The sequence below is a fragment of the Macrotis lagotis genome, chromosome X (assembly GCF_037893015.1).
Source record: "Macrotis lagotis isolate mMagLag1 chromosome X, bilby.v1.9.chrom.fasta, whole genome shotgun sequence".
Taxonomy (NCBI): Eukaryota; Metazoa; Chordata; class Mammalia; order Peramelemorphia; family Peramelidae; genus Macrotis; species Macrotis lagotis.
Genome location: NC_133666.1, coordinates 78116454 through 78138789, shown reverse-complemented (window position 1 = coordinate 78138789; position 22336 = coordinate 78116454). Strand labels below are relative to the sequence as shown.

The following is a 22336-nucleotide window of genomic DNA, read 5'->3' as shown; positions in this document are numbered from 1 at the left end:
CCGCCCCCCGTGCACAGGGGGTGCAGGCTGGCCCTAGCGGGCGGCGGGGCGCCGGGGACGCCAGGGTCCAGGAGCGGCAGGGACGGTGGCGGCGGCGGCGGCGGCGGCGGCGGCGGCGGCGGCGGCGGCGGCGGCGGCGGCGGCGGCGGCGGCGGCGGCGGCGGCGGCGGCGGGAGGAGGGGGAAGAGGGGGGAGGAGGGGGGACGGGGAGGAGGAGGAGGAGGAGGAAGAAAGAGGGCAGCAGGCTCGGGCTGCGGCGGGATGCAGGGCAGCGGCGGGGCCACCCCCGCAGGGAGTCCGGGCCCCCCGCGGCCCCCGAGGCCCGGCCGCTTCTCCTGCCACATCGAGGGGGCCCAGTCCAGGCCTGGTGAGTGAGCTGGGCATGGGGAGGGGAGGGGGAGGGGGAGACGGGAAGGGGGGGAGGCAAGGGACCGACCAGTCTGCCCCGGGGAAGGGGGCCTGAGAGGTGCCAATGGGAAACACAGGGGTAAGGGGGATTGAGGGGACAGATGAACAGACAGACAGGTGGGCAAGCCGGCTGGGGTCCCTCTCCTCAGACTCTGTGTCTCCCTCTCCCCCTTTCCCCTTCTCTCCCCCAAAGAGATACACTGTATTCTCCTGGGACAATGTGAGCCTGGGTCACGTGGGGGTTGGTCCCTTCCAATCACTAGGATTTGGTCACTATGGGTAAAGGAAACTCTCAGGACCCAGTTGCGGCTAGAGCCACAGAGAAACATCTAGACTCTGGCTTCACTTTTCCTTCAAAAAGAACTGGAGTCTCCAGTGGACCCTGAGCTACCCTGACAGAGATCCAGGCTCCAGCAGCAGCAGGGAAGTGCCTGCTTCCCCATGACCTTTGCCCTGCCTCAGGCACAGCTGAACAGTTTTTTCAGTTGGAGACACCCCAATCTGGGTGCCAGGAGAGGGATGTTCTTCCTGGAAAAGGGGTACCATTGCCAAGTCCCCAAAGGACTGTGCCATGAGAAAGGGGGAAGTTAAGAGCCTTGTGCTGTTTGGTGCCAGCATGAGGAGGGGGGGGATGATGGAGAAGCCAGTTTAGGCTCCAGTCCTTCTTAATGATGAGAACTGTGGAAATCAGCCTGTACCATGTGCCAGGTCCTGTGTGACTGGAACCCTACTGGACCCACCAGATGAGTATGCAGCTCCTTTCATCTAATGAAGAGGTCCTCAGGCCTCAGTAGGTATCAGACTCCTCAATGGAGGACTTCAAATACAGGCCACTTGACTATTTGTCTGAAGCATCAGATACTATGTATGCTCTTTCTAGCTCAGAAACTGTGAGCCCTTGACCTAAGCACAAGGATGCTCTGACCCTGATCTCTCCCCATGCCCAAATCCAAACCCTGACCCAGCTTTCCCATCACTATCTCCATTCCAGTGGACCCCAGGAAGCAAGAGCTCCTTCTCCCATACATAGCCTGGTCCTGACTAGGGTCCTAGGCCTGGTGAGAGAACTGGCAAAGGAGCAGCTGGCCAGACGAACTTTACTAGAGATAGCCTTGAAGGATCAGGGACATCAAGCCTGCCTGGAGCAGAGAGCAATGTCAAAAGGCCTAAGCTTGACCATGGGAGGTGATCCCAGGCTCAGGCTCCTGGTGTGAAGTTGGAGTTTTGAGTGTAGGGCTCTGAATGGGGAGACGCCACCATCCTCAGACTCATCTGTGAGCAGCTAAGGTCCTTTTCCAATTCTAATTTGATGGTCCTCAGCCCATGCTCTCTGGGTCACTTTATCACCACAGAATGATGGTCACTTAAAGTCCTTTCATTTCTAATACTCTTTCATCCCAAGGCTCTTCCCTTCTTTGGGCTTCCTCAGTTTCCCTTCACTCAAATGAAGAACTGGGATTGGCTGACAGATGGCAAAAACCGAGGAACCCTCAATTCCTCTACCTCATTCTAACTTTCAGCTAAGATTCCCTTCACCCACCACTATTGACTAAGAGGAATCCTCCTCCTTTCTGGGAAGGGGGGAACTGGGGAGGAGGGAACAATCCCTTGTCTACCCCCCACTCCCAAGGATGAGGCTCTTTCTATTGACAGTCCCCATGACTGAAAAAAACTATTCATTGGTTGGGGCTGTGGGGTGATGGTTGGGTGTCCAACATCTGGGGTATGATGGGTCTCACTCAGATTTGGACCACTTGGAGATCAGAAGCCACCAAACCTAACTCTTCCCTTTTGCAAACAGGCACAGAGATGAAAAGTGACTGGCTCAAGGACACAAGGGTGCTTGGTAGCTGTACAGTCATGTCTCTTCAAAACTTGCCTTAGGAAATCAGCCACACACATTGGTTTCTTCCCATTTTACAGACTCAAATCAGTGAGTGTGGCCAAGATGATAGAGCCCAACTGCTCCACCAAGGCAGACCTGGGGATGAGACTGAATACACAGTGTGGAGCTGCTGGAGAACAGATCCCAGATATGGCTCAGGTCCCAGAGCGGGACTGGCTCCTCTTTTGGCCAGACTCTACAGGTCTCCTCATGAAGTCTCTGTCTAAAGGAAGAAGAGACTTGGCGAGGGAAGCACTTTTCCCAGCTCTGGGCTTTTCTTTTGGTCCAGACCCTGGGAATCAGGAGATTCAGCTTTTAGTTAGGGGTCCAAAATGGAATTGTTGTGCCTCTTTCCATCTGCATGCCCAGTTCTCCCATCTGTTGGCTGCCTAGGAGAGCCAGGAAAGAGTGTGAGGAATGAGAAAGGCCTTTGCTTCCTAGAGAAGGTGATTATCAAAAAAGATTAGGGATGCCAAGAGGCAGAGGAGGGACACTTTCTATCCCTTCAGGGGCCAACCTGTATAAAGGCCCCTGAGGTGAGTAAAGAACCTTGGTGTATGGGGAGTGTGTCATGAGGGGACTGCAAAGGTCAGTTGGGGCCTAGGAGGGAAGAGTGTAAAATGTCTTGTATTAGATTCTAGAGGTAAGAGGGAGCCAGTGAGAATGGTTTTGGCAGCAGTGGGGAGAGGGCTGAGGAGGAGGCTTGGACTGTGTAAGAGAAGAGATCAGGTCAGGCTGGAACATGGCTGAGAAGAGGCTCAGGAAGCCCTTAACAACCCCCTTATCATTCCCAAGGAGGAAACTGAGACCACAAAGTGAACCTGAGGCAGAGCTGGAACTCAACCAGATTCAGCCTTCTTAACCTCTCAGATCCTAGTTAAGACACAGTTGCTGAGAGATGACAGGACTTAGAGAGAGATCAGTCCAACCCTCAAGAATGGCTACTGTGCCAGGGATTCAGGAGAGCAGAGGGGCCAGCTGGGACTGTGAGCATCGCTACCTCCAAAGGCAGCTGGCAAACCAGCAAATGCCACCTCTTTGCAATTATTGATTTATTGGTTTCTAGACTTCAGAAAGTAATGAAAAAGTGTTAATGATGACAACTAAAAAGTAGGCCCACCCCCAAGCCTCCAGAACTAGTTTATTATCAGCATAGCTCCAAAGACAAGTGAATGACCAGATTCACTCTAGATGGGGAGACCCCAGCATCCCCAGGCTCCTCATCTGTGAGCAGCTGAGTTCCTTTTCCAGTTCTAATCTGATGGTCCTCACTCACCTTCCACTTCTGTAAAATGATCCATTTGTGCTAGTTAATCTAAGGTTCTATTCAGTTGAAACATTCAAGTGCCTTCTGGGTACCCGGAGGGGGAGTGGGAAAGAGACTAGCAGAGGAGTTACTGGCTCCCAGATAGCTAACTAAGTCTTGGAGGTGGCGATGAGGAGGGAAAGCATTGCAGACATTGAGGGTGGGAAGTGGGGGTTGGGGAGCAGCCTGGCAAAGACCAGAAGACAGGAGATGGAGTTTCAGGTTCAAGGAACGTTGTAGAATGAGCCAGTTTGGCCGGAAGGCTGAGTAATGTTGGAAAAGGCTAGAAAGGGGGCCAAGCAAAGAAGGGCTGGATTTGATTCTAGAGGCCCACAAGAGGCCCTGGAGTCTGGGCTTAGGGTCTCACTGGTTGGTGGGAGTGGCTCATGGGAGTAGGATCTGGGGGTGGGGGAAGGAGCGTGAATGAATTTGGATTCTGAGTTGAAGGAGCTGAGCAGGCAGGATGGAGAAGGGTCAGATGCCAGGGGCCAGCCAAGCTGGGCGGGAGAGGAAATGAATGTACCCAGAGGGCCTGGGTCTGCAAAATGCCCTTTCCCCCATATCTGGAAAGTGAATCAGACTCTCAAATTTCCCTCTAGGGTACCCAGTCTCTGTCTAGGCCTGGGCCTCCAATTACCATAACTGGGTGTGCAGGCCCAGGCTCCCTTGTGGAGAGGGGAGGCCTCCTGCCAAGTCAGCCTTAGGCTTCTCACACAGCTTCCAGGAAAAGGGACCCTGTACCTTTAAGTTCTCAAGGTCTGAGTCACCATCCCCACTTTTCCTAATGCTTTAGACAGATGTAGAGTTGGAGTTGGCCAGATGTTTGCCTGGTGGGCTGAGGGGCCCTGGCTGGGGGAAACAAACACCTGTCACTCGGAACCAGGGTTAAGCCCTCTCCTCTTACCAGTGACAGGCAGACCCTCTTACTGGGTCCCCTCTGGCCTGGAGCTGTCGAGACCTCCCACAGGGGACTGGCTCCTTGAGACAAGGGCAGAACCTCACTAGATAGTGACTCCAGAAGGCCCCCATCAGAGTGCCAAGGTGGCGACAGAAGGGTGTGGCCTTCCATGGAAAGATGAGGCTCCAAGCCCAAAGTGGTTCACCCTACTTTTGTAGGTCACTTTTGTTTCCCATTTGTCACTTGGGACTAGAAGAAGCCTTTGCTCTTCTTCCCTGCTTGGATTAGGAGTTGCAAAAGAACTTGGAGATCAAGTCATTTAGAATGGATTAAGTGCTTTTGGGAAACAGGTCCTGTTCTAAGTCAGTCGTTGGGGCAGAGGAGATAGGAATACAAAGAAAAAGTCACCAAACCCAACTATTACTGCCCTCAAAAGGCTTCTGTTTCAACTGAGAACTCCTAGAGCCCATACCAGCCAAGTGTGAGGTCCATAGAATCCCTTGGGCCCATCAGAGACCTAGGAAGAGGTAGGCTGGAATCAGGTTCCCATGGGACTGGACTGTCTTGGGCTGAGGAGTTCCCTCTGTAAGGCATTAGGGCCCTGGCTTCCAACTTTTGAGTCACCGTGGGCCTACAAAGGTCCCTCTTGGATTGGTGAGGAAATCAAGTCCTTGTTCAAGAATCCAGATGTTGGAGGGGACACTTTCCTCTCTCTGGGCCATGGTAAATGAGGGTCCTTTCTACCCTGACAAACTAAACTCTCTAGGATCATAGCCTGGAGTGCAGGCAGTGTCCCCCCCCTACACAAGCCTCACTTAGGCCTCAACTCAGGCTGATCCCCACCCACCCTCTTCCCTAACTCTGAGCCACTTCTCACCACCTAGGCCTTTGTCCTTTAGCCCAGCACCTGTCCCAGAGTTATCATGGATAGTTCTGCCCCTTCGCTACCCCCCTCCCCCCACACCCCCTCCCTCCCTCCTTCCCTTGAAGTTGACATGGGAGGGACAGTTGGTGACCATTCTGCCCCCTTGCTTAATTGGATCACCCAGGATTGTTGGGGAAGGGGCCTGACCAGTACTGCTTCAGATTCCCATTCCTCAGGCAGCTGAGGACAGCAGTAGGGGAGCATTGGACCTGGAGGCAGGAGGGCGGGGGGAAGAAGAGGAAGAAACGGGTCAGTGTCTCAACAAGCAACCCCATTCTGTATTGAAGGAAAGCAAGGCAGACAAAGACAAAGTGACTTCCCCAGGGTCACACAGCCAGGAAGTATGCTACCTCCTAGCTACCTTCTCAGAGAGACCTGCATCACAATATATAATTTCAGACACTTCTCTGTGTGACCCTGAGGATATCTCACTTCTCTAAATGGATAAAAACAGCAGCTACTTTATTAGGAGACTCAAGTGAGGCAACAGCTTTTCAAGTGGCTGTACCTCATTCCACTGACTTGTGCCTTTAGGCTGGAAGACCTTAGCAAAGTTCCTGGCTTGTAATAAATAAAACTAATTGATAGCTGAATCCCTCCAAGATTTTAAAGAGGGAAGATGATTTAGCCAAGGTAACATAGGAAGTAAGCCACTGAATCAGGGTTTGAACCCAAGGCCTGGGACTTGAAAGCCAGCACTTTCAAGTGGCTCCAACTTTCTTAAAGGATTATACTTTGTTCTGCTCCTGTAGGCAGAGAACTGGATATAAACACACACACACACACACACACACACACACACACACACACACACACACACACACAGTACCTGGTTGACCTTCCAAAGGTATAAAAAGGAGGACCTGCATTGTTCTCAACCAATTGAAAGGGAGTCAGGTTCAGACCCCTGAATCCAGAGTGGCGAAAACAGGTGCTGAGAGGCATCCAGTGTGATGCCAGAAGTGAGTGGGAGCCCTGCGGAGACTTTTCTTTGCTTTGTGAAGGGTAAGGCCACTCTGGAATGGGTTCATCCCAAGAGAGAGATTTCCAGCAGTGTCTGGTAAGCCTCTAGCTCTAGGGAATTTGCTAACAGCAGAGCAGCATAGCCCAATGAATGGCTAGCTGCCATTGTCCTAGTGTTAAAGCTGTTGCCTTTAGTATCAATCTGATGAGTAGCTCACAATTCAAAGATGGCAGCTTGAGAGGAAAGACCCTTCTGAAATGAGCCCATCGAGAGACAGGTTAGGATATGTCGATTGTCTCATTCTGTCGCCACATGTTAGTGTGACATGCTTGCCTGGCATTGGCGGTACACTGTGATGCCTTGCTGATACGGGAAGAAGAGTTACAAGGAAAGTCTGACGATTCAAGAGAAAGGTTTGCATGCATCTAGTTGTTCACTTTCTGTCACCAGTTATCTCATGCTGGTTCTTGTCTAGTGTTGATGATACACTGTGGCGCTTCCCCAATAAAGGAAGAATCAAAACCATTTAAAGCCAAGAGACTCCAGCACCAGACCATCACTAATAGCCCTGTTTCCTATCAATTAGGGCCTGGGAACAATTTTGGTACAAGCAAATGAGGATACCTTGTATAGCATACCCCTCACTGTAATAAACACCATTTGGTTGTTTGATATGGTCCTCTTTGATACCAAAGGACTAGTAGTAGTAGTAAAAGGATCTTGTGACCAATCTGATGGATGGGTAGGTAGAAGATAATTACAAAGAAAATTGGATTGGAAACTGACTGAGTGACCCTGGATAAGTCCTTTCCCCTCTGGGGGGGGGCCTCTTGAAATTCACGTAGCCAAAGGCCTTTTGCTAAAACATCTGTTTTTTGGAGTCCTGGCCTGATCTACCATTCTCCCCATAGGCAAGCTTCTAGGCTAGAGCTGGCAGCTTCTGGGCTAGAGCTCATCCCTCCTGCTCAGGAAACTGCCATGGCTCCTCATTGCTGGAAACAAAGAGACCTGTAGCCTTCTTGCTTGCCATCTTTATCTCATTGTCTCTTTTCCCACAAATCCTTTCTTTCTCTCTCTCTCTCTCTCTCTCTCTCTCTCTCTCTCTCTCTCTCTCTCTCTCTCTCCCCTCCCTCTCCCTCTCCCTCTCCCTCTCCCTCTCCCTCTCCCTCTCCCTCTCCCCAGAACAAATCATCCCTCTTGATCCCAAACTAGGCCTGGGTAGGACATATTCCCAGTGTCCCAGGCATGGTCAGGCCCCATCCTGCCCCACACACCTTGAACCTTGGGGAGAGGGTGAGGGAAGGAAATAGGGTACTTTGGGAGCTGAAACATTGTCTACTGCAGACTTGGATCCAGAGGTATCCACCTTGGGGACTGGCTTGTCTGCTACCCAAAGCCTCTCTTGAGCACCTTCTGCACCTAAGCTATAACTTGCCACAAACTCCATGGCACTTTCTCCACATTTGTGTCTCTTCCATGGTTACTTCCAGGGCCCCGGCTACTTGTCAAAAGTCTTTCCTTGGAACCCAGCCCCCAAGGAAACCCGACTGAGACTCCTAGTCTCAAACCCTCCCCCTCTAAGAAGTCTCCAGGGCCCAAGCCTCAGGGTGAGTTTGAGTTTGGGAGGTGGAGATGGGAGGAAAGAGAAATGAATGGGGGGGATAGGGAGTAGGGAGTGTCTGCCAAGTGCCTGGCAGGGGTTACCTCCTCCAATTTATCTTTCAGTGCCCCCCAAGCCAACCCACCTCTTGGGCCCCCGGCTTGCTCCCCTGCTGGAACCCATTCCCCCGCCCCCCTCCCGCCCACTGCCTGCAGACCCCAGGCTGACCAGGACTTCCCAGCCACGGACAGAGGCAGCTGGGGGGGGCTCAGCTGTGTCCTCCCTGATTGAGAGGTTTGAGAGGTAAGTGAGGAATAGGGCTGGAGAAGGGTTACCCTGTGAAGGGCAGTCAAGGGATAGGGGAAACAGGGAGGGGAGAGAGAGGGAATTTAGGGGTGAAATGAAAGGAACTCATGGGGGGGGACATGGACTCAGGGCAAGATAGCTTTTACTTGGCCTGGCATCCCTGTTCTCTGCCATTTGTCTCCAGAGAGCCTGCCAGCCTGGTGCACTCAGAATTGACAACAGGGTTAGACTCCAGGGAAGGCTCCCCATGCCTCCTCCTCTCTGCTCCTGGGGAGAAGGTGCCCAACCGGGACAGTGGCATCGGAAGCATCAGTTCACCTTCCACCAATGAGGAGATCTGCTTGGCCAGTGCTAGCAGTGGTGGCAATGGCAGCACTGAGGCTGCCCCAGGACCCCCCAGTGGCCTGCTTCCTGCTAATCCTCTGCAGCCTCCACAAAACCCCATGGAGGCAGATAGTGACCTGGACGAGGATGAAGAGGAAGATGATGAAGAGGATGGGAGAGAAGTGCTGCCTAGGCCCAGAATGGAGAGACAGGACTCTTCAGAGGTAGGCAGGGATCTGGGAGGTAAGGAGTCCAGGGAAAACTCAAGGCAGGACAACATAGTCTCCAGTCTTTGGTCAGAGAAGAAAGCCAGCTCCACTGAAGTGTGGAGTTTGACCCTGTGAGGCTACAAAGTTCCCAGGCAGGGTTCATCTCTCCACAGCTAACAGTTCAGCAGAAGGTGTTTCATATTGCCAATGAACTTCTGCAGACTGAAAAAGCTTATGTATCAAGACTGCATCTCCTGGACCAGGTAGCACCCTTCCTCCACTGCCCCCCCAGGGTACACCCTATTGCTCACAATCCCATAATATGAACCTATCTTTCATCACAGATAACCTCAAGAAAGACTACCCCCTCTAAGCACATCCTAATTACAACCCTAATCCTTCCCAACTAATCTAGGCCCCTAAGGACAAAGCTTAATCATACCCTTAATCCCTCCTTCATAAAAGTCAAGGCTAACCCAAAATCCAGAGTCCTGATTGTTATTTCTGAGGAAGAGCTCAGGGACATTCCTGGCTTCTCTCCATCATCTTACAAAGCCCTGATTCTAAGCTCCTTTCCCCCTTAATCTGTGCCTGATCCTCAACTTCTGATGCCATCACTATAACCTTCCTGACTGAGCCACCAGATTTCAGAAGTCTCAACCTAACCCTGGGCACATCTACTTCTACACTCCGACAGGTGTTTTGTGCCCGACTGTTAGAGGAGGCTCGAACCCGAAGCTCCTTCCCAGCTGATGTGGTGCATGGTATCTTCTCCAACATCTGCTCCATCTACTGTTTCCACCAACAATTTCTGCTGCCAGAACTTGAGAAGCGAATGGAAGAGTGGTGAGGAACCCCCAAGGAAGCAAATAAACAGGGGTTTGAATGTTGGTCTATACAACCTTAGGTAGCAAGGCCCTTGCCCTCTTTGGCTTTCTGTTTTTTCCTTTGTCAAATGAGGGGGTTAAATCAGATGGCCTCAAAAGTCCCTTCCAGTTTACCCTTCTCAGATCCAAAGTCACTCCCTGTAAAGTATGGGGGTTGGGTGGGCCTTGAGTTTCCAGAATTAAGAGATGCAGGTAGACCAACTGCTGATGAAGCATCAGGCTAGTCCTTGAAAGGGGTGGAAAAGTGGCTTCCCTGTCCTTCTTTCCTACCACCCCCCACAAAGGGACCGGTACCCTCGAATCGGGGACATCCTGCAGAAGCTTGCGCCATTCTTGAAGATGTACGGTGAGTATGTCAAGAACTTTGACAGGGCCGTGGAACTGGTGAACACCTGGACAGAGCGCTCAGCTCCTTTCAAGGTCATCATCCATGAGGTGCAGGTGAGCAGGGGAGCCCCTGAGATTCTCAGTCCAGAGTTCCCATGTACCATGTGGCCCTGCCTGACCCCAACCTGGTCCCCTCTCCCCAGAAAGAGGAAGCCTGTGGGAACTTAACCCTGCAGCACCACATGCTGGAACCTGTACAACGCATTCCTCGCTATGAGTTGCTGCTGAAAGACTATCTGCTCAAGCTCCCTCATGGCTCTCCAGACAGCAAGGATGCAGAGAGTGAGTCCCTTGGCCTGGTTGGGGGCCATGAAATGTATTTCTTCTCCACAATGGTAATTGGGTACTAAATTATGACATGGATGATTGGCTGCCTGGATTTCTGAATGAATGCATGGTGGATGGATCGATGGATGGATGGACGGACGGACACGGATAGATGGACAGATGTACAGAAGAGATTCAAGGCTCAGTTCCTACTCCACCTTCTTGGTGAAAGCAACCCTTGCCCTAGAGTGTTTTGTCCCAATCTGAAACCCTTGTTTTTTGTCTTCCAGAATCATTGGAATTGATCGCTACTGCAGCTGAGCATTCCAATGCTGCCATACGCAAGATGGTGAGGCTCAGTGGGTCCCCCAGCCTGTTCTGCAAGGGTTTGTGGGGAGATATTCAGAGAAGAGACCTCACCCTGTATGTCCTGCCCAGGAGAGAATGCACAAACTCCTGAAAGTCTATGAGTTGCTTGGTGGGGAGGAAGATATTGTCAGTCCTGCAAATGAGCTCATCAAGGAGGGTCACATCCTCAAGCTGTCTGCCAAGAATGGGACCACTCAGGATCGGTACCTCATCCTGGTAAGGGACCAGAATGGGGTAGGGCCTGAGGAAGATCACCTCCTACCTCCTGTTCTTTCTCTATGTGCTTCCTCTCTTGTCTTCCCAGTTCAATGACCGCCTACTGTACTGTGTTCCCAAGCTCCGACTCCTAGGACAGAAATTCAGTGTGCGAGCTTGCATAGATGTGGATGGCCTTGAGGTAAGTACCAGTAGGAGGTGACCTGAGACCCCAGGGGACTTGGGTTGGGTTTGGTTTTGGGGAGAGGAGTTGTATGGATTAATAGATAGATGGATGTGTATAGATTGATGGAGGTGGGGAGTGAGGGTTGTCATGACATTCTTTATCTCTTCCACTAGCTGAAGGAGAGTTCCAACCTGAACCTGCCCCGAACCTTCCTGGTATCTGGGAAGCAGCGTTCTCTGGAGCTGCAGGCCAGGTACTTCTTGACCCTAGGATGGGAAATTCTACAATGACCGTTCTTGATTCCTGATGAGATAATGGGGTGTCGAAGGCTTGCCAACTTCCAGCCAGTCATTCTCCATGGAGTGAATGATCCAGTTCTCATAATGTTTGTACAATGCCTCCGATTTTGTGAGGCAGGAAGCAAAGGGCAACTCTGGTGCAGAATGGACAGGCCCCACTGAGCTTGTCTCTCCCTGTTCATAGAGAAGTTGCATCTGCCTAACCTAGGTCAAACCATGTTCTTTTTCCTGCTCCCATCTTCCCCACAGCAAAGCTGGGCACTTAGAGGCCATGTAGCTCAATGGCAAGAGAGGTGGTCGTGGATGGTGCCATTGTGGCTTCACCTCATTTGGCCAGTGGGCAGAAGATTGTCCCTAGTTATTGCAAATGAGCTTTTCCTCTGTATGGTTTTTTCCAGGACTGAGGAGGAGAAGAAGGATTGGATCCAGGTAATGCCTTCCTTGGGTGGTTCTGGTTCCTGGAAGCTGGGTTGAAGCATGGCCTATCTCAGCCAATCATCAATCCTTACAAAAGACCAGAGCGAAAAGGGGTGATGGGAGGGAGGTCACAAGAAATTGTCAGTCACAAGATCTTGGAGTTTACCTGTTCCTGACTGGATCCTTGCACTTTATCTGACTTCTAATTCATGTCTGTCCTTCCCCCCACAACTCTCCTTTGTCACAAAGAACAACCGTTAAATCAAATGGACAAAAAAAATGCATCATTCAGCCCCCCAACTTCTCTTTGAGGAGTGCTTACCCCATCATTCTAGAAAGGGGGAAACTGAGGACTAAAGGGATAGGTTCCCAGGTCCCACAATGGGTCAGTGACAGAACTGAGGCTAAAACCTTCTGGTTCTTCTGGCTTTCAGCCCAGGGTCCTTTTTGCTGCCCCGAAGCACTATTCCTTCTCAGAAATCCACTCTGTTCCCCTATGTGACTGGGTAAAACCCGTCTCTTTGCTGTATCTCCTTAGCCTTCCCCGCTATAGAGAAAGAATGAGGGAAGGGGGGAATGGGGTGGGGGGAAGGAAGAGAGAGAGAATGTGTGTAGCAGGATTGACCTCTCAATGGGCCCTTTCTGAGAGATGAGAATCTCTTACCTCTGACTTATCTCTGAGCTCTGCTCCCCCTTGTCAGGCCATTCATGCCACCCTCATGAAGCATGAGCGTACACTGGAGACCTTCAGACTGTTTAACTCAGCTCACCGAGAGGAGGATGAGACCCCCCCTAGCTCACTGGTAATTGAGAGGACCTTGCTGCTATTCCACTTTCCCTCTCTCCTCTCCCTTTTTTACTATAGAGGAAATCTTAGGCCCAGGCAGGTAGCAAGTTGACCAAGACACACCCCCCCCCCCCCCGTGAGGTCTTCTTACAGGAGTAACTTGCACTGACATATGGGGAAGACTAAAGGTGATGGGAGGTCATGTTTGGGATCAGTTTAATGGGAATCAAGTGCCTGTGAAAGAGCCTAGGAATCAGACTATTTGGTTAGAAAAAAAGGGGGAGACTAATTAAAAGGTTGCAACAACAGTGCAGGGAGGGTCCCAACCTTTGGGGTGGAGAGCCATTGTGCTCCCACAGGGAGCCTCACTGGGAGCTGGGGTTCTCCCCAGAATGTGGACCTTGGGAAACGTGCCCCAACACCTATCCGAGAGAAGGAGGTGACAATGTGTATGTGCTGTCAGGAACCCTTCAACCCAATCACTAAAAGGAGGCACCACTGTAAAGCCTGTGGTCACGTGAGTATGGGCCAGGTCCCACACAGTATTGGTGGATGTGGCTCTGAAGATTCAACCTGGGGGAAGGAAGAAGGTGGAAAGTGGTTCTTTCCCCTTCCCATTCCCATCCCCATCCTTCCAGCTGCCCAAGCTGGAGATCGCCCCTCCCCCAACCCTCTTGACATGGCCTTTTCATCCACCTCTGCTTCTTGCATCTCTTCTCATATTTACTTTTTTCTTCCTCTCCTCTCATGGCCTGGCCTCCCCTCCCCTCTCATGGGCTGTCCTATTCCCCAATTTTGACTTCCCCTCAGTAGTCTCAGGACCCTAACCATTGGTATTTTCTGACCTGGCTCCCAGGTTGTGTGTGGCAAGTGCTCGGAGTTTCGGGCCAGATTGGTCTATGACAACAACCGCTCCAATCGAGTGTGCCTAGATTGCTACACTGCCTTGAGTGGAGCCCAGGGACCCAGCCCAACTCCAGGGCAGAACACACCCCAACGGAGACGCTCCATCCTAGAGGTGAGCTTTTAGCCCATGGCCTGGGGAAGGAGGACAGCTAGCTCAAGCAGTTCCTTCCGGCTCTTGATCCGAAGCCCTAACCCCAGCTTCCTTCCTGGCCCAGAAACAGGCATCAGTAGCTGCTGAGAACAGCCTCGTTTGCAGCTTCATGCACTACATGGAGAAAGGTGCCAAGGGCTGGCACAAGGCCTGGTTTGTGGTCCCTGAGAGTGAACCCCTTGTCCTCTATGTCTATGGAGCCCCTCAGGTGAGAGGGTCTTACACAACTGATACTCCTCCCTTCTCCCCCATTCCCCTGGTCCAGTGCCCATCTTTCCTTTCCTTCAGGGTCAAAGCTCCTCTCCCTGAGTTGCCTTAGTTTTTCTCCCTCTGAAACTTGGGAGGGGGGAGTCAACAATTTTTTACCCTCTCCTTTCTTTTCCCCTTCTTCAACCTTCTTGCCTCATCACTTTTCTCTCTGGTCTCTTAATTTCCCCTCTCTTCCTCATCTTTCTCTCAGGCCTAGGAGAGAGGGGGTGAAGGAAATACACACACAGGTATATAGGCCAAATTAGTCCAGGAATGCTTCCCAAGAAGAATTGAACTTCTACTGAATGATAGGAATAGTATAGAGAAGACCAAGAAACAATGAACTGTGTGAGGGTCAGAGTGGAAGAATGAGTCTTTAATGCCAAGCAGAATCTCAACTGAATTCTATGAAATCCAGGGAAGTTTGAGGACAGGGGAATTCCTCTGAGGCCATACTCATTCTTCTATCTGATTTGTCCTGCCCAGGATGTGAAGGCCCAACGTAGCCTACCCCTTATTGGCTTTGAGGTGGGGGCCCCAGAGGCCAATGAGCACAAGGAGAGGCGTCACGTCTTCAAGATCACCCAGAGTCACCTGGCCTGGTACTTTAGCCCAGAGACTGAGGAGCTTCAAAGGCGGTGGATGGATGTCTTGGCCCGAGCTGGGCGGGGAGATGAGCTCCAGACAAGCCCCTCCATTCTAGAGTCCCAAGAGGAAGACAAAGCAGCTGCTGCTGTAGTAGTTTCAGCAATAGCAGCAGGCCGGAGCTCAGAGCTGGAAGCCCCTCCTTCCACCTCTAAGCAGGGACCCCAGGACTAAGTCCGTGGCAAACTGCTTGCCCCTTGTTACTTGAACTCCAGATTGTGGGCACTTTTGTTCAACATTTTAGCCAAATGTGAGGGTTTTGTTTTTGTAATTTCTGACCTCATGTTTTGTTGTTTTTTTCACTTGGGGCAAGACTTTATAAAGGAAAAAAAGTTCTGCCCTCCCCATTTCCTACACCCTTATGTAAAATGCCTCAGCTGTGCTGTGACTTTGGGCAGGCTGCATGCCCCATGGGCGTTTCACCAATTGTAAAATGGGTGAGTTGGCCAAGTCTCCATGTGGTGCTAAGTCCATGTCTCTGGGATCCTTTTCTTTAAAATGGCTCATCTTCAAAGTGTTATCCAGCTTTTGCACTCTTATGATCCAAGGTGTCTCTCTAAGCCTCAATTTTACCATCTATAAAACAGGCACTGGAGAGAACTAAATGGCTTCTTTTCTGAAAAAAAGTATTTTTGAATAAGACCTGGGTCCCCACTCCATTCTCCTCAGTCCAAGATTAGCCACTTAGGGTGATCTTCAACATCTCCCCTCCTATTGCTGGACCTGTTTCTCCTATACATGGGTATGGTTTCTAAGGTTCTATCCTGCCTTTTTGGTCTCTGAGCCTCAGTTTCTTCATCTGTAAATTGATAGGGTTGGCAGGATCAGATGGTCTCTAAAGTCTCTTCTAAATGATTTGAGTTCTGTGATTTGCAAGTCCCTTCTGTCTTGGTCTCATTTTTCATGTCCAAAAGCAAAATCAAGTGAGAGGAAGCCCTAGCTTGGATGAGCTTTCCCTCTGGTATGGGGTTGGGACTGGCATCTTAGCATCTCCTTTCCCCAAGTGGCAGGACCACTACACCAAATAACAGCAGGGCATTGGGGGACTAAGCAAAGGAGATATGGTTTGATGTTTTGTTTTAATGGAAAAATACAGTTTTGGTTGCAGTACCAAGGAAGCTTGATTACTGTGTGTTCATCTGTCTAAGGCCAATAGTCTAATAACCCAAACTAGAAATGCAGCCTTTCGTCTAGAGGAAAGGCAGATGGAGAGGAAAGCAGTAGATGTGGAAGTTACAAGGGGTGGCGGTGGGAAAGTTGTTCCTAAAAATTGTAGCCATTCTCAGAGAATGTGCAGTTGCCTGGGGAACTTGTTAAGTTGTTCCTCCTCCTCAGGTGTCTTCCAAAACTGGAGGACCAGTTTTCAAACAAGTCAGAAAGCATTTCTTGGGCACCAACTATGTGCTAAGGGCTAGGGATATAAAGAGAAACTTCTTCCAACTTGATTCATTTCAATCCCACAAGCATCAGTGAGTAGAAGCAAGGACAAAAGGCCCTAGCTACAAGCAGACTCCACTCAGCAAAACCTTGCTTTTACCATTATGACTGAGAACACAGACTGTCCACATGAGCAAAGGGAGCCCATTACCTGGTTACAACTACAAGGAAACTTTGAGGATCAGGATGCAGAGGCTAAAGTGAAGAAAGGAGGGGACTCCAAGGATGGGAGAGGAACTCTTGGCAGGTCCATCAGCCTGGAAAGGCAGGTAAAAGGAATACTGTAGAGAGCTTTAAATGCTGGCTTGAACACTTTAAGAGTTTAGCCTAGAAATGGGAGTCACTGAATGTTTTGGGGCATAGATGCGATATATCTTTTATCTCTATTTCCACACACACACACACACACACACACACACACACTCTGACAATTATGTGGAAGATAGAGTGGACAAAAGAGAAGTGTTGAGGTTATTCTAGTTGAGGTGAGAGGGAATGAAATTAGGGTAGAGGCCATGTGAGTGAAAAGAAGGTGGGGGGAAGGAAGATGTCCATTTGTTGATTAGGAACTATGGTTCAAAGATGGTCCCTGAGGCCCCTTCTGTCACATTATTGCTTTCTAGCTGACCCTCAATCTGGGGTGTTAGCTAGTGAAGATCCTGGGGGGGGGGCAGGGGGTAAACAAAGGCTCTGAAAACCTTTCACAATTCATTTCTTTGTATCCCCCATTCCCATCCCTCCCCCTCCCCCAGCTCCTGTGAAGCTGAGCAAAGTCAAAGTCTATCCCTCCAATTTTGGGAAGCCATTATTGTCCCAATTTTGCAGATAAGGAAATGAAGGCCCAAAGAGGTCAGGTGACTTTCCAAAGATCACATGACATCAATAAATGTCAGAGCCAAGCACCCAATTCTCTCAAGTAGAAACTTCTCACAGGCTGAGCCCCTTTGGGTGGCTCTAAGGCCAGTTTTATAGCTGTGCAGGGAATGTCATGGAATGGTGCAAGAAGTTCAGGAGGTGCTCTTCCCTGAGAGGTCCTGAAGCACACCTGGAAGGTCAGGTCCAGCCCACTGGGGAAGGGCTAGGCTCTCACTTCTTTTTCCTCTGAATGACAATCCACCCATCTTCAGCAGGTTCATGCCCAAGGGAAGTCAGGCTATTGACACCTGAAGGACCAGCCTGGGAACCACAAGGCAGGGCAGGGGCCTCCCTGCTGTCAGTCACCTAGAGGGAAACAAAGGAGATGTGGAGAGTCATCAATAGGCTGGCACCTGCCCATGTACACTGATGATACTCCTTTCTGGTGATTCACATGGGACAAATGAAATTCTGCAAGGAGGAAGAAGCCTAGAACACAGAATTCAAGAGGCTTTAGTCACAGGTGCTATTTTCATCAGTATAAAGAGTAGAAGGGGAGAGAAATAATAAAACTGAGGAAGCGTGCAGCTTTAAATTTCTGTACCATGGCTTGAAAACAGGTATGGTAGGTAGCAGGCTCTCAACCAGGCTTAGAGGATAGCTAAAAAAGGCTGCTCTGAACATACTGGGCTAGAATACAGTAAATATTTTAAAACAACTTTAAACTTGAAAAGGGAGCGCCAAAAACCCCTGTCCACACATTTCTATGAAGACAACTGGAGGAAGAATAGCATTAGAAAGCTACATGTTCACAGAACATAAAATCCACAAAAGAAAGCCTCATAGGAGACTTGTCCCCATTTGTCAAGAAAGAAAGGCACAAAGTTGGGGTTTAAAGAGTAGTATAACCTTGGGGATCCTGACATGAGACCAATCTGACCTCATGCCTATCATTGAATGGACGGAAAGGAACCAAGGGCCACTATATGTATCATGCATTCAAATGAGAAAGGAAGCCAATTGAGCTCTGGGTAGGGACAACAGGGTGGTTATAATATTTCTGAAGACCATCTCAGCTTAAGCAACCCTTCAAGAAAACATTTGAGGGGGCAGCTAGGTGGCATAGTGGATAAAGCACCAGCCCTGGAGTCAGGAGTACCTGGGTTCAAATCCGGTCTCAAACTTATTTTTAAGGTTGTTTTTTTTGCAAGGCAAACGGGGTTAAGTGGCTTGCCCAAGGCCACACAGCTAGTAATTATTAAGTGTCTGAGACCGGATTTGAACCCAGGTACTCCTGACTCCAAGGCCGGTGCTTTATCCACTGTGCCACCTAGCCGCCCCCAAGTCTCAAACTCTTAATAATTACCTAGCTGTGTGGCCTTGAGCAAGCCACTTAACCCCATTTGCCTTGCAAAAACCTAAAAAGAAATATTTGAGCACAGCGCACCAAAGTATTGTGGAAAGAGAATATGGCCTCCCCCATAAGGAGAAAAGACAACCAGGGCAACATCTGCCATCAGTCAACATCTTCAAAGCAAAGTCAGTCCAGTTTGGGGACTTCTTCTGGTAAAAAAGAGGGAATGATGACTGAAACTACTATTATGGATTTGATTTTAACCTAAAGGGATAAAGTGGTCAAAGTAAAAATGATGGAAAACAAGTAACTGACCATTCCATTCTCAGGGATTGCTGGGTAGTCAATAGACACCAACTTCCAAGAGATTTTTAAGAATTGGGGGGCATGAGGTGGGGGCATAATCTAAGCTAAAATACTGCTCCGGAAATTTGCTAGAGATGGGACTCTGAGGGGAAAAAAATAAGGAAAAATCTCTAAAGAGACTGATGTGGAGGTCCAAGAGACTCATCAAATGACATAAAAAATTGTGAAGAAAAAAATCACAGAGATCTATAGGGATATATGGGGAGGGGGAAGAGGGAAAAGAGAAGGTAAAACCATGATACAGGCAATTGAAGGGGGTCACAATAAGGGAATGGGCATTTATTAAGTGTCAAACGTTGTGCTAAATTTTTACAAATACCTTGTTTGATCCTCAGAACAACCTAGCCTAGCAGGGTAGGCACTATTATTATCATCATCCTTAGATTGACATTTGAGGAAACTGAGTCAGGAAGTGGTTAAGAGTAACTTTCCCAGCTGTTATCTAAGGCTGGATTTGAACTTGGGTCTTCACAATGTTCTCTCTGATCAGAGCTATGTCTAAAAGAAGACAAGACTTACCTCATACTGTGTTTGTTTCTTCAGCAAAGTAAAATGATGTTTAGACCAGAAAGCACAGAATCAAAATGGCTAACAAAACCCATACCCAAGGAGCTCATACTAATTGGTCTCATTAATATGGTTGAAATAGACCTGTGCTGAGCAATGGGAGAAGTACCAGGAAACTGGAGAAAGATCAACTTCCCAACTTTTTTAAAAGACTAAAAAAACAGACTTTGCCAACAATTCAATGAATATGAACAGAATTCCTGAGAAAATTGTACAACTCCTTCAAAGGCTTGTTAGGGTTACTGAAAACCTAGAGGGGAGTGGTGATCAGAAAGGACCAAGTTATGGCGGTAGAATCTCAATGGCAGGGCTGTACCCCTCCAACTCTTCCACAAAGATCTAGAAAATGCACCAAACTGAGTCCATATTGAGTAAAAGAAGGAAAAAAAAAACAAATCACAGTAAATTATTTTTCCATTCCAGATGTTTGCAAACACTGAGGACACTGGGGCTGGGGGTGTACCCAGGTCTACTCTGTGCCTCACAGAGCTTTCCAGGGAAGGGACTGAAAGAGGCTCAAGGGAATACCTAGGACAGGAATCCCAGCCCAAAGGTGAGTCAGTGGTTCTGACACTCAGAACAATACAGCTTTCCAGCCATCTACTGGAACTCCAATCAGGATCAAGCCCACAGGTCAAGAACTTGCACACCTCAGAGCAAGAACTAATGAAGCGATTTTGTCCGGAATCAGAGCCCAGTGGGAATACTTCAAAGTTCCAGGCTCTAGGTCTGAGTTGTCCCTGAGAGCCTGCAATAACCATCACTCAATAACTTAAGAATGCAGCAAGAGGAATTGAAAAGAACACAAAGGTCAGTCCAGGCTTTCCTTCAGATGTTTGCAGAGCCCAACCTTAACACAAAGAACATGTTATGTCACCATTGCTCTTCTGCCAAGGTAACTAAACTGGTTGGTCACAGGAATACTACAGATGGAGTTTCTGAAAGCATTCTACTATGTACTATTCTTGCAGAAGAGATGGACAAATGTTCAATGGATGACAGGACAGCTAGGTGAATTTAGAATTGATTCAAGTAATGGATTCAAAGAGTAATCATCAGTAATCCATTTATAAGCAGGGGATGTGGCAGAAAGAGCTTTGGACAAAGAGTCAGAAATGGCAAAGTTCATACATCACCTCAGATACTTCTTAATAATGATGTGAGTAACCTTGGGCAAGTCCCAACTTCAGCCTCAGACTCCCTACTATAAATCGGGGCTGGTAATAGCATCTTCCACAAATCGTTTTGTTAGCTGTTGGGGGTGGGGAGAACAGTGGCGTAGCCAGGTGTCACATTGAATAGATCACCAGAGCTCAAATCCAGTCTCAGACACTTGATACTTACTAGCTATGTGATCTTGGACTAACCCCACTGCTCCACAAAAAATAAACAAACAAACAAAAAAAAAAAGACTCAGTTGTAGAGAATCTGGTGGGGGAGAGGATCTTCAGAGTATCCCAGGAATTTCTCTTTGCCCTGGTCCTGCCTGATTGTGTTTCTTCACAATCTGTCTATTAGAGGTATCCAGCTCATACAGAACCAGATTAAAACATAATTGAGAAAATATTTAACAAGTAAAAAAAAATGTAACTCAGTTAATGTTAATTTGTGGTTTTCTCAATCTGGCAAGGATCCATTTCTTGTTGACCTTAACACAACTGGTTTATAAATTTGAAGGATTGTTAGAAACCTTAGAAATCTAGTCTAATCCCTCATTTTATGCTTACCAAAAACTGCAGAGGGGGGTGGGGATGGGGATGGGGTCAGGATCAAAATGATCTAGGCAGACTAGAATGAAGAGCCCAAATCAATAAGAAATGTTATAAATTTTATGATCAGGTTGAGGAGAGGTCATCTCCAGCTTCTGACCTAGTCAATCCCCTCCTCCTCACCTCCATTTCCTCAGCTGCCCCAGCTAGTCTTTCCTCCTGGTCTGAGTTGTTGTCATTGGTCTGCACGACTGCTGGAACTTCCAGGACTTTGACCTCCATCTGCTTCTGGCCCATCTGACTGATGAACTCTCTCAGCAAAGGTTCTTCACCATTCTGGCTGTAGCTGAACACTCTCTGGAGCTGCTGACTTACCTGTTAGACCCAGCCCCACCACCACCACCATCACCATCACCACAGGTATTCTTTTCAGAACTCATTCATGGGCATAGGCCAGGAAAGAGATAAAAGGAAGATATGACACTTTTGAATGAGGAAGACAGGCTTCCAAATTAGCCTGTGAATTAACAAGGAAACAGCCCAAAAAAGTAGGGACTGGGTTTGAATCCCAACTCCAAATCCTTTTAGTTTGGAATGTGGGCTGGGGGGGAGGGGAACATGCTGGAAGGGGTAGTCTGGGCTTGAGGGCAAAGAGACCTCAAAGGTGGAACAGCGATTGTACTTGGATAGCTTTGTTAAGGGTGAACTGTTAACATGGGGAGCCCCTGGAGGCAGGAAAACTCATGACACTGGTGCAACAGAACTAGAAAAGGATATAGAGTGGGGCCACAGAAATAGAAGGAACTTGGGACAGGAGGAGCTGACCTGAGCCAGACTTCCATCTTCCACCAGCGTATCAAATTCGGTGCTCATGATGTCCGACAGGAAGTCCTCCACCTCATCCTGCTCCAAGTCAGCTGGGAAGGGAAAGATGCCCAGCAAGGGCACCAATTAGGGTCTGCCCAGGTAGTAGGCCTCCCGCAGCTCTAGGATCCCAGTCCCGACTTCACTCACGGTTCCGAACGAAATAGTCCTCGACCACTCCCCCTAACCACAGGGCCTTCTCGTGGCTGTGGACTCCCCCGAAGCCATTCTCCACTGCGATCTGGAAGAAGAAGAGATACTGCCAGCCCTGGGCGGGGGGCTCCCCACTTCCGGGCCCTGCTGGCTCCCTCCCTTCCTTCTTCCGGCTCAGAGAGTCGCTTCAGTTTCTCGGTCTGGGGTAGGGCGACACTCGGAGTTTCCTCCCTTCTCAGGCACCCTCACCTGCAGCGCCGGCCAGGACGCCAGCACCGCCCGAACCCCGGTGCCAAACAGGGCCCACGCCTGCTCCGCGGCCGCCGCCATATCCATCCTCGCCGCCACCAGTCACGAGAGCGCCAGCTACACCGGCAAAGCGCGCACGCGCAGGACCGGTTGTCGGCGGGTGACCAATCCCGATCCGGCCACGCCTCCAAGCTTACTCCCCGCCTCCCAG

General features: G+C 49.6%; 2 protein-coding genes across 3 annotated transcripts; one reads left to right on the top strand and one right to left on the bottom strand.

Moving 5' to 3' along the window:
* The first annotated feature begins 236 nt into the window (after positions 1 to 236).
* Positions 237 to 17851, top strand: FGD1 (FYVE, RhoGEF and PH domain containing 1). Its single transcript, XM_074208362.1, has 18 exons — positions 237 to 367; positions 7877 to 7993; positions 8112 to 8289; positions 8477 to 8840; positions 8999 to 9088; positions 9523 to 9671; positions 9997 to 10153; positions 10243 to 10381; positions 10657 to 10715; positions 10805 to 10951; positions 11040 to 11132; positions 11291 to 11370; positions 11815 to 11845; positions 12535 to 12636; positions 13012 to 13137; positions 13477 to 13638; positions 13742 to 13885; positions 14413 to 17851. The coding sequence occupies exons 1-18, from the start codon at positions 262 to 264 to the stop codon at positions 14743 to 14745; spliced, it is 2577 nt and encodes an 858-aa protein (XP_074064463.1). The 5' UTR covers positions 237 to 261; the 3' UTR covers positions 14746 to 17851.
* On the bottom strand, positions 16183 to 22240 carry TSR2 (TSR2 ribosome maturation factor). Of its 2 annotated transcripts, XM_074208365.1 has the most exons (6): positions 22126 to 22240; positions 21874 to 21964; positions 21685 to 21776; positions 21043 to 21234; positions 17054 to 17229; positions 16183 to 16265 (listed from the first exon to the last, which is right to left on the bottom strand). In XM_074208365.1, the coding sequence occupies exons 1-5, from the start codon at positions 22210 to 22212 to the stop codon at positions 17095 to 17097; spliced, it is 597 nt and encodes a 198-aa protein (XP_074064466.1). In that variant the 5' UTR covers positions 22213 to 22240; the 3' UTR covers positions 16183 to 16265; positions 17054 to 17094. The 2 variants fall into 2 exon arrangements, with proteins under 2 accessions (XP_074064466.1, XP_074064464.1); XM_074208363.1 differs by having other exon boundaries at positions 16211 to 17229.
* Between the last annotated feature and the right edge of the window lie 96 nt (positions 22241 to 22336).

Bases quoted from the DNA above. Each gene is read 5' to 3' on its own strand.
- FGD1 (XM_074208362.1), top strand. From the start codon at position 262: ATGCAGGGCAGCGGCGGGGCCACCCCCGCAGGGAGTCCGGGCCCCCCG. The intron at 8,290-8,476 runs GTAAGTGAGGAA...ATTTGTCTCCAG, and splicing joins CTGATTGAGAGGTTTGAGAG to AGAGCCTGCCAGCCTGGTGC. The intron at 10,952-11,039 runs GTAAGGGACCAG...TTGTCTTCCCAG, and splicing joins AGGATCGGTACCTCATCCTG to TTCAATGACCGCCTACTGTA.
- TSR2 (XM_074208365.1), bottom strand. From the start codon at position 22,212: ATGGATATGGCGGCGGCCGCGGAGCAGGCGTGGGCCCTGTTTGGCACC. The intron at 21,235-21,684 runs GTCAGCTCCTCC...TGGGTCTAACAG, and splicing joins AAGATGGAAGTCTGGCTCAG to GTAAGTCAGCAGCTCCAGAG. The intron at 17,230-21,042 runs GTGAGGAGGAGG...GTTTCCCTCTAG, and splicing joins GGGCAGCTGAGGAAATGGAG to GTGACTGACAGCAGGGAGGC.